This window comes from Hetaerina americana, unplaced genomic scaffold (assembly GCF_022747635.1).
Source record: "Hetaerina americana unplaced genomic scaffold, ioHetAmer1.1.p SCAF_1, whole genome shotgun sequence".
NCBI classification, from domain to species: Eukaryota; Metazoa; Arthropoda; class Insecta; order Odonata; family Calopterygidae; genus Hetaerina; species Hetaerina americana.
The window spans coordinates 16,900,466-16,911,566 of NW_027286069.1; the positions used below are offsets into that span (position 1 = coordinate 16,900,466).

At 43.6% G+C, this 11,101-nt stretch overlaps 1 protein-coding gene across 1 annotated transcript in view; it reads left to right on the forward strand.

Moving 5' to 3' along the window:
• tup (LIM1_Isl and LIM2_Isl domain-containing protein tup) overlaps positions 1-10,770 on the forward strand; it is a 340,217-nt gene extending 329,447 nt beyond the window's left edge. Inside the window, exon 9 of the mRNA XM_071598899.1 lies at positions 9,199-10,770. Within this exon, the coding sequence (XP_071455000.1) occupies positions 9,199-9,417 (219 nt within the window). The 3' untranslated portion in view covers positions 9,418-10,770. The remainder of the gene's footprint in view (positions 1-9,198) is intronic.
• The last annotated feature ends 331 nt before the right edge of the window (positions 10,771-11,101 follow it).

The following is an 11,101-nucleotide window of genomic DNA, read 5'->3' on the forward strand; positions in this document are numbered from 1 at the left end:
CCGTTGATGAACTTCCAGCCTTTATTAATACGTTTAAAATTTTGCATTTCAACTGATATCGATTGGAATTTTAGCATAATTCTGTAGGCTAGAATCACTATCTCTAGAACTTAGTGAAAGTAATTGTATTCTATACACTGAAAATTCAATATTTTCTTCTCAAGAAGAATATTTTGGAAAAATCTGTTGAAAAAGAAAATTTTGTGGAAAAGAGGAAGGATTTCAGCTTTTTCTATCTCCCATTCCAAACCTTGTTTCGATGATCGTCAGATTTCATTTATTTTAGCGCGGCCTTTCATAATGTAGTTTATACCCATTCTCCAATTTTAAATGGTTATTATTATTTTCAAACATTCTTTTCAAAGCGTACCTAATAGATTTGAAAATATAGCATCGCATACATTTAAGTACTAGTAATGCTCATGCTATTCCATGCAACAAGTTTGAGGCTGGTAAATCTTTCCCATATTCCCACCTTGTGGACAACTAAAGCAATATCGAGCACGCTGGAGTAACCTTGCGGCGTTTGAGTGTATCCATTTAAGAACCTCATTAATCTGACCATTAATATATTTTATTCCCCGTTTTATTATATGTGTAATCCGGTTCGATGCTACTAGGTGTAACCTCTGGGTAAACAAGTGAGCGTAAGTTGATCCTCAAGGCCTTTCGTCATTTCCCTCGCTCAATATTCAATTCTCAAACCGCGTCCCCACCCCGCCCTTCCCTAACCGCGAGCAATCTCCGGCCGATCTTCCCACTCCTCCAACCGTCATAAAAGCAATCCTCTCCCTACGAACACCGAACAACAGACTATTTTATTGCACGCTAAGCCGTCTCCTCCGCTACAACGTGCTCTACAAGCGCAACCGAGGAACGAAACGGGCAGACAGAGCGAAGAAAAGAGTGAAGAGCCCCCATTCTTCCAACCACCACCAACAAATCCTTCCGCGTATTTTTTATCGCATCCCAGGGAGGCAGGCAGAGAAAATCTCGCCTGGCACTGTTCTAGAGAGGCGATTCTCCCCATCGCTCGCAAATCAGAAGCGCGGACTAAGGCGAGTTCAATCGCCGTTGCCTCGAGACTCTCACGAGTTCAGATGGCTGCCGATATGGGAGCGGGGAAAACCTCTTCCTCCTCCGTTGAATAATCGGAGGAAATTCTAAATCGACTCGCCGCGAGTTTTCAGACCTTTTCCCGCCGTGCGTATCCTCTGTTCTTCCTCCCGACGTCCCTCCGGCCGGGTCCCCCTTTATCTCCGACGTCATCTGCCGCACATGCGCGCCTTCCCTGGACTCTTCTACGGGAAGAAGGAGACCGTTCGCAAATCTTTTTCTTGTTCCTGCACTGTCGGGGGAAAAGTGAGAGAAAAGCGGAAAAGATCATGGGTTTCAAGATGGCGTGATGATAACTGCGGCTGTCACACGGGGTGCGTCTGGCGCGTGCCGCCCGATGTCATTTCGTGTGTTTCCCGATGAGTCTTGGTCTCATCTATCGTTCGGATTGAATAATACGCACTGGGATATTTTGTGCTTAAATATGTTCATTCCCAAACTATCGCTCTCTGAGTTTTATTTAAATTGTGCATCAGGAGGGAGGTTCCAGTGACAAAATTTACTCATCAGATAATTACATTTTTTAACGCTTTTCTCTCATTAGTCTTTTTGTCTTTTGTAATATGTGTAGAAAATTATTGTCTTAAGAGCTTGTCCCATTTTCTATCAAGGATGGCCCGTGTGTCAGGTACTAGCGCACTGTATAATTCCTAATTGTCTACTATGGAGTACACAATTAAAGATCCTTATCAGGTGTATTCATTAAGTCTATTATGACCAGTAACCTCGAATATTCAATTCTCAATGAACTAACTTTTGGCTTACGCGGCGTGCCGAGCGAGGGAGTTTAAGCCCTTGTCCTATTCCTAATATCTTCTTATTGCCTGACGTCGTCAATTCTTGTTTTTACAGCATCGAATGTCTTTTTTTTCGATCGAGTTTATTTTTTTCTTTTTCCTGTTTTCTTCTCTTAAAGATTTACATCATGTATTATTCTCAAACTACGGCCGTGATATTGCTCATAATAAACATAGTCGGTTGTTGTCCTGGGTGTGGTTGTATCACGAGAATAGGAGAGCTAGAGGGTTCCTTGCAACACCAGACCCGCTCCATCAGATAAAGTCAGCCTTGCTTGAAAGCAGACGCCCTACATTAACCTCTGTTGGCCTTGGCCATGAATGTCTGCTAACCTGCTAATTGCCGTGTTATTTCGAACTTAACACGCACTGGACTTTCACTGGCCGCTCTCTACGACTGAATGAATACATGGTCATTACTGTTTTTTTGAGTGACAAATATACTCGAGTCATTTCTTCGTAAATATAAAATTATGGTTCAGTCAATAATTTAATTTTTGTCACGAAGGATTCGTACTGTATTTGTCATGACAATGCTTGGACTTGATCTTAATATTACCGATTGTTATATCATGTAATTTTTTTTATTTTGAGATTAATACGTACCGTAGTGTTCCATAGATCCTTTTTTTTATATATTTGCGCGTCACCGAAGAGCGTTCCATTTCGAAGATATATATATATATATATATATATATATATATATATATATATATATATATATATATATATATATATATGTATATATATATAATATTTTTTTCATTATTCTTATGTTATAAATGCGTGGAATAAATAGGAAGGTAACAAGGCATCGGGAGCAGAAGAGAGAGAGAGGGAGGAAAATCGTAAGAAACTTCATGGCAAAATAAGGGAGTAGTATGTAAGGTGGATAGGTTTAAGGTTTGACTCTGCATGGCCGTCGCTATTAAAAACAGTTTGGAGGCTTATTCAGTCATAGGACCATTCTGAAGATGATTCCCTCCGATTCTCTCATTTAAAACTCCCAGGAGAAAATATCCCTGGCGGCATCTACACTTAATTCGAGGAAGTTCTTTCCGCGTTTTATGGATAATAATTGTCCATATTCGTCGAAGTAACGTGAAGGCCGTCGGTTTTATTAGACGAGGGTAGAGTTCACCCTGAGCCAAGACCCTTGGCGTGTGCGATTCACACATCTTGTTAATGGGGGGGCAACTACTTTTCTAATGCAGCGATCAGTTATCTTAAGAGATTCTATTGACCAGGAGATCGTATTCTTGGATTTTCAGATGTCCAAAGAAGTCATTAGAGATATGAACTCGGGACTCTCAGGTAGCCCAAGAATTCTACCCAATAGGCTACCCACGCTGAAAATTCATTAATAATTTACTTACAAATAATTATTGTTACTTTTGAAGGATAAAACGGCAGTTAAGGTTAAGCTAAAGCGGGGAGTATAATTCGGTATTCACGCGTTGAAATCTCTGAGAGAGTATTGGAGACTTCAACTAATGAATGTAGACCGTTTGTGAAATGCATTGCGACGTGTAAATGACTGATTCTTCTGTACCTCTATTTCGTTCTATTTGAAAATTTGATGGAATGGTTTACAATTATTTGCAATATTGAATTGTCTTTTCGATCATCTCATCTTTCGCACCTTTATGGTTATTCATTTTTTTTATTTTTTCAACCAAACCTGTGACGTATATTATCATTATTGAGGACCTAATCTGAGAATTTAATTTTCAATGAGCATGTATTTAATTTCAAAGTAGGTATATACTTAAATTGCATGCATATTTGCATCATTATTCAATATCAGTATTTAATTTTTAGTTATCTCGATCTCCTTTTGATATTTTTTATATAATTTTTATGATTTAAAAAATCCGGATTAAAGTATACAACTATTGCTAAGCTCAAAGTAATATAGGGTCACGCTTTCTGTCATATGAATAATTTAGTGGCTTTTTTTATTTCCTTTATAGCTGTGCAAAATTCTAAGATAGCTGTCATCTTTTGTTTCACCAATTAATTGTTGTAAATTATTTGGGTCATGCATAACAAAACTATGAACGTAAATCCTAAAGTCATTTTGGTAATTCGACTTTAATTACAGACAAGTTTCAGCAGTCGTCGGCGAAAGCTTTTCTTATAATATGACGACACTGTTTGCGAACAGCTAATAAGGTTGCATGACTCGTTGGTCATGCACATATTATGATACATAGTATGATAGCCTGAAATTGGTGACAGTATTTAATTTTTAGTCATCTCGATCTCTTTTTGATATTTTTTATATAATTTTTATGATTTAAAAAATCCGGATTAAAGTATACAACTATTGCTAAGCTCAAAGTAATATAGGGTCACGCTTTCTGTCATATGAATAATTTAGTGGCTTTTTTTATTTCCTTTATAGCTGTGCAAAATTCTAAGATAGCTGTCATCTTTTGTTTCACCAATTAATTGTTGTAAATTATTTGGGTCATGCATAACAAAACTATGAACGTAAATCCTAAAGTCATTTTGGTAATTCGACTTTAATTACAGACAAGTTTCAGCAGTCGTCGGCGAAAGCTTTTCTTATAATATGACGACACTGTTTGCGAACAGCTAATAAGGTTGCATGACTCGTTGGTCATGCACATATTATGATACATAGTATGATAGCCTGAAATTTGTGATTAAATTTGTAGATTATGTTTAATTGATGGCTTCGTATCTTAGCGTTTACAGATTTCGCTACTGGTCGATGAGTGCCGGCCGGGTCCGATCTCAGAATATCCCTAGATATTCTCGTATGTAACTGGATATACTGTATGTGAAATTGTATGGATAGCAAAGCTTAATAAGACACTTTTCAAATCCTTTGTAGTATTGAAAACTGTTAAATGTTCTAATATTTATGATGATTCTGTTGGGTTGTATTTGATTACTCATATAACAAAGAAAAAGAAGAAGGTGGGGTGGTCATAAGAGAATACTAGTTAATTTCCATTATTAAAGCTGATTTTACATTTAGATGTATGTGCATCCTGTTCACATTTATTTCTTAATAGTATTACATCAAAGCTGAGTGCTTAGTTGAAAACAGGATTTTTAGCAACCTTCCGAGTCAATTCAAGGAAGTTGATATCTCCTCTCTAAATTGGAATCGCGAGACAACCCTTTTTAAGGCGTTTCCGCATTTTGTGCTGCCACATGTAGTATTTCTCTTTAACGCTAAAGTGGTTTAAAGATACCTACGACCGAATACCATCACTATTTCCACAACAATAGCTCCACTTCAATTCAACGGCAATTAGTATTCTTATCGAGTGTATGTTTACACTCGCTAGTTCCATGATGCTATCGTTGTGGTTTGACCTCGCCCCCTAAAATTGCTGCACTCGGTTAGCTAAGCAGCACGGGTGGGGTGTGGCCCCCATTTGCCCTCACAAACAAACCCCTTTCCCCGAACGAGAGATCACTCGAAGGTTCTTAGTTTATATAGTATTTCTCGTCCTGTCTACCCGGAGGACCTCTTGCTGTGTCGTCACGAATATCGAGATCTTAAAACGCACGACTCCGTTACGATCGTTGAACCTAGTCGTCCAACTGGTTTTAATAGAAAAATTGGTAGAAATGCGTCACTATCACAGCGATCGGTGAAGGGCCTGGCATCTTAAGCTCACTTATTCACATGCATTCTAAAATGTTCCAATTTTATTTCGATCACATACATTGTTACACACATCCTTCAACAGAAAAGTTGCACTGCACATTAATTATTTCTTTCCCTTTGACAAATTCCAAAGAAACTGCGGGAGATGCCGCAACAGTAACTTTTAACGGAGTCATCCGCTAATGTGCATTTTAATGCAACAATTTCAGAGCGTAAAAATCATTCGCCTTGACTGGGACAGTCAAGGCGAATGATTTTTACGCTCTGAAATTGTTGCATTAAAATTTCTTTCCCTTGGCCAATTTTAAATTTAGGATTTAATCCTGATGAACTTTAGACGAGATTTTCTGATTTCCTTCGCATCGAAAATTATGAAGTACAATCCTGTGACCACCTGCATCAGATGACACACCTTTCTCTATCATGAACATAAATTGGAACTTCGAGGTACTTCCGTGGAATTTTTCCTACGTCATATTTTGCGACGGTGTCCGTGCCTTCGTTAGTCAACCACGGGCGATCTTCTAACGTTACTCATGCGAGGCAAAAAGTTGGTGAATAGGGGAAGGACGAGAATGGAGGCATGGGTAAAGGATGGACAGTGGCCCGTAACAATTGGCCGACCTTTAGCTATCCTGTTGGCAGACAAAGGGCACGGAGGATTTCCATCGGTATCGTCAGCCGACCAATTCCCCATCGGATCACTCCCCGCTCATGAAATTGATGCCGGCAGACGCCTCGTATTTGCTAGCAGGAATTGTTTTACCTGCGACGGCCTCCTCCAAAGGGCAAGAGGTGATTCGGTTTAGGGGAGAGAGAGGGGCGGCGGGTTGTTGAGCGGGGAGCAGTAGTAGTAGTGAGTCGAGGATGAGGCAAAGTAGCGTGCTGGGCACGGGAGATAAAATAAAGTAGTGTGGTGCATCCCTCTCCTCCACCGACATCTCTCTCTCTCGCCCCCCGCCTTCCTCCGTCTGGGGCGGTGCTGTGGTATCACCCATCGACCGTGAACGGGTACTTGGCGTGCCGTCACAAGAGAGTCAGCCACCACGCTCCTCAAGTCAACTGGGTTCACTAGCTCGCCCGTTCACTTACGTACGGCGAACGAAAGCCTCTAGACGGAAAACGACTTGCAGCGTGTTTGATTCGAAGCATGGGAATAAAAATTATGATTTCTTCGCTGCGAATATCGGGAAACATTTTATATTACAAATCAGATATTGTGATAAAGTGTGTTGAGAATGGTGGTTCTATGCGTTCAAGGCCTCGAGTCACCGAATCGACCTAGAGTGGTTCCGTCATGAGCTAATTTCCTCAATGGTTTTAGAACGATAGAAATCAACAGGACCGCAATTCATTAAGGATAGCAGCATCATAACGAAATTGTAGCTTCGTACTGAAATAAAATGTAGAATGTTTATGGTCCTTCTAATGTGTTACCACATTATTAGTTATAATGCGTCATACTTACATATGTATTGCCTCCATTTCTTATATCTATAAGCAAACCCAAGGTGTGCCTGAGGTGCCGTGGACCACCACGTCTTTCTCGTGCTACGCCCCATTTAGATGAATTGCGACCGCTTGTCGCTGTAGTTTTCAAGCGAGGGGCATATTGGAGTGAAAAATAGAGGACTCGCGACCTGTACCTCCTCGGCGCCCACCCCCGACTCGAACCCTCTTCTCCCCCCGAAACATGCCGCGGTAGCACCCGCACAAAACTTATGCCTCCTTCCCCTTAAACCCTATCCTTTTGTCTCCCCGTCTCTGAATCTGATTTCCCAGCCCTCTTCCCCTCACCCCCTCGCTTATTTCATCCTCCCCCTCCTTCCCCATACCAACATTGTGTAGCCCACGTGCTCCAACAATGCGCGATTTGAAATTACAAACTCCCTCCTGTCTCGGCCCACCTTGTAGCCCCATCCTCCTTATCCACTCACTCTCTCCCGCCCCGTTCTGAGGAGATCCTCGGATACCCCGGCCCAGGATGCAATACGGTCGCGCGCGCGCACTCCTGTAAACCCCCTCGTCTTCCCACCCCCCCTCCTCTACCTCCCTCAGATCGAGACAAATGACCCCCAAGGCCTCCTTTGGGGGTACCCACCCACCCCCGCAATAAATAGGAACAGTCCGCACAAATCAAACGGTGTGGGGGTGGTTCAAGAAGAGAATGGATTTGGGTCCGATCTCTCTTGCGAGCACACACAATGGGTCCATTGTATTTAAAGGGGTAGGATGGAGAGAGTGAGAGAGAGAGGGGGGATGGGGATAGAGTTGAGGAGGGTGTGGGGGTCTCCTGGAGGGGGGTAAGAGCGGCCGCCTTCGGGGTTGGCAGGGCGGGCTACTTTCCGCCCCGGCGGGCTGCCCCTTCCCAGGCCCCGCGCCGGGGGTGGAATGTAGTCCTCGGTGCCGCAGTCGCGGCGCCAGTGACATTTTTCCGAAGGGCGAGGGCCGCTGTGCGATGTCGTTTCACTTCAGTCTCCCTTCCCCCGAGCTCCCACCTCTTCCCTCCTTTCTTTCCCCCCCCGTTCACCGAGACCCCCTTTCGCATTCGCCGTGTATAAAAAGGGACGGGGAAGGAGGTTGGAGTGAAGGTTGGGAGCGATGTCTGCCTCAGACAACTCTGGTTACGACTGCCCCCGTATGTTTGCGTGCTATGTAAATTTTTAAAACATTCGGCGGCGTAACTCCTGCCCTCCCCTATCATAATCGCCTCCCCCGATCCCCCCCCCACCCATCGAGGGATGATCTGCCCTCCCAGCGGTCTAAGAGGCGTACTCTATCCCAATAAAAATTTGCACCAGGGCACAGTGATTCGCTTCGGTTTATGCGTTATGGAGAGAGGTGAATGCGTTGCTCCACTCTAATGGGCATCTCGTCCGACAGGATTATCCGGATTGTGTACACGTAAATCCTTGGAGATGAAAGAAGCCCTCGGAGGGATAGAATGACACTGTCCAAGATCGGAGTTTCGAATAATCTGACCTTCGAGCTTATTTAAGTGAAATATTGGGACGCTAATTTTGAAGGAGTGACAGTTGGATAACTGTATCGGCTGGCTCAAACAGAGTGAATGCTTTAAATTACTTATGACAAAAATCCATAAGTTTATGATATTGGTCAATTTCATCAAAGATTCCCCCCACATTTTCGTTCTCACATTTTCTTGTGTGTATATTTTGAGATACCTTATCGTTAGTCTTGCTTTAGTACAAAATTTGTCATCATCTCTGGGTATTTCAAATCGCAGGATTGGTTTCTTTCAACTCTTCAAAGTATCTTGTTACCCGCCTATCTATCAAATCCGTCGGAGTCCCTTGTAGTGAAGTCTTAAGGAAATTTTGTGCGAAGGTATAATTCCTTCGCCATTTTCAATTCTCTAAGGTGTCTAATTATAAGTTTAGTGATTCGACCTTTGTAATTTTAATTTTCTCTAATCCAGCATCATCAGCACTCACTGCTTAAAGGTGATTAAGAAAAGAAAAAAAATAATTTTATTTGTAGAAATACGTACTAACGTTGCCTTTTGCTGCGCAGCCCCGAAGAAATGTCAAGTCCCGGGAACTGCATTTCGACCAAAATCGGGATGTCGGTGAAGTCCATTTTTCTAACGATGCTCCTCTTCTTGCTTTGCAGATGCATGGCTACGACCTCCACGGTGGAGGGCCTCCACCGCCGCCGCCACCCCCTCCGCCCCCGCCGCCCCCGCAGCTCGCCCCGCCCCCTCCGCCACCTCTCGGCGCCCACGACGGCCTCTCGGGTCCCGACATGGCACACCCCGACTCGACGGACTCGTACGTGACTTACCTCGAGAGCGACGAGGACAGCTTGCAGCACGACGCGTCGAGTCCCTGAGGAAGGTGTTACGGTGGTGCCTACGCCGACAGAGTGGAGCATTGCGCGGACGAGAGCCGGGACGGGCTGAGGGCTTGGATCGAGTGCGACAGCGAGTGAAAGGGGGACGGGCAAGCGAGGGAGTGCAGCCCCGCGAGACGCGAGTCCGCGGTGCACCCCGCCGAAGTCGCAACCCCCCCTAAGAATTGATCCCCCGGGCGGAGTTTTCCCGCCCTCTCTCCTTACTCCCACCGTCTTCCTCGAGAAGCTGCGGGATAAAGGGTTTCCTGCCCCTTTCGCTCGATGGTTTTTTTGAGTCATGCCCTCTTCCTCCTCGAATGCCAACACCTTCTCTCTATCCCCCCCTCCCCCACCCGTCGTCGGAACAGAGAGGAGGAGGGAACTGCTGGTGTTGTGGGGAGGTTTTGGCACGAGGAGGGTTCGCAATTTGACGGCAACAATTCTCACGGGACGTGGGTCAAATGTGAGCAGAATTATTAAAGACAGAGGGGAAGAAAAGTTTTAGTGAACAATAGTTGAACACCTGTGTCGCCGGCGAAAAGAGTAGCGGCACCCTCACCATAGGGAAACGGAATTAAGAGAAACAAAAGAATTATATTGAGTATATAAATAAACATGTGTATGGATCAAGGACAAATAAAAAAGTGACTGTGTTAACCGGCGAATATTTGGACCACCGGTGTGTTTTTTTTGTGTCGTACTTTCCTCGAGTTCCCGTTGTTTTTGAAGGGTGGTGTGGCGTGCGCAAAGAGTGCGGATGTCTGGGTGTCGAAGATTTTAGCCAGTTGTCCGTGGAGTCGGTGTGGGTTATTGGGGAAGGATCAAAAATGAGGAGGTTTACGAAGCCACGGAATAACCTCGGCACGTGCCACCCGCGGATCCTTCCATGCAGATTCGCGTGGACTGATGTCTTTCTTCGTCCTCACGCCAAGAGGAGATCCCCTGGGAAGGCACACACGAAAATGACCAGGGAAGAAGAAAACTCCACGCCCCCCTTCCCCCCCCCACGCTCCCCCTCACCCCGCTCCCGTCTCCCAAACTTTCTTGTTCATCCCCAGGCCCTCCTGAATAAAACCCAACCTGTTAACCCGGCCCGCAAGTCTCTCCTCACTGCCCTTTCTTCCCCTCCCCGCACACACGGGATGCATCCTTCTCTCCCCCAATTTTCCTACCCATCCCTTTGTTTTTAAATCTTGCAAAGGGGAAACTCAACTTATGTCAAAAAATGAAGATACTTGTTTTCCCAATTTAAACCTTTCAAATAATATTTATTTTGAGGATTGGAGGAAATGTGTGCATTGAAAAAAAGTTATTGTTGATCTTTTATCTTCACCACCTGCTTTCTGTAGGAACTTGATGGGATTAAATTAAGATGTAATTAAATACTGCCAAAGAAAATGTGTTTGTTTACTTTATTTTGTTTGTTCATCACTGCTTGGACGAAAGGTGTATTTCGACAACAGCAGAGTTTCAATAGATTTAACTGGTAGACCCAATGAAAGCTGAGAATTGGAAGTTCGAAATGAAAACATAACATCTTCTGTTTGCTATTATATTGGAATACTAAATTCATAACCTTGTATTTGCTGTATGAATTGGAAATGGATGGTAAATGGGTGATTTGGACGAAGATTGATACTCCATATTTGGATGAAAATGTCAAGGGTCATTTTGTTGAAGGTTA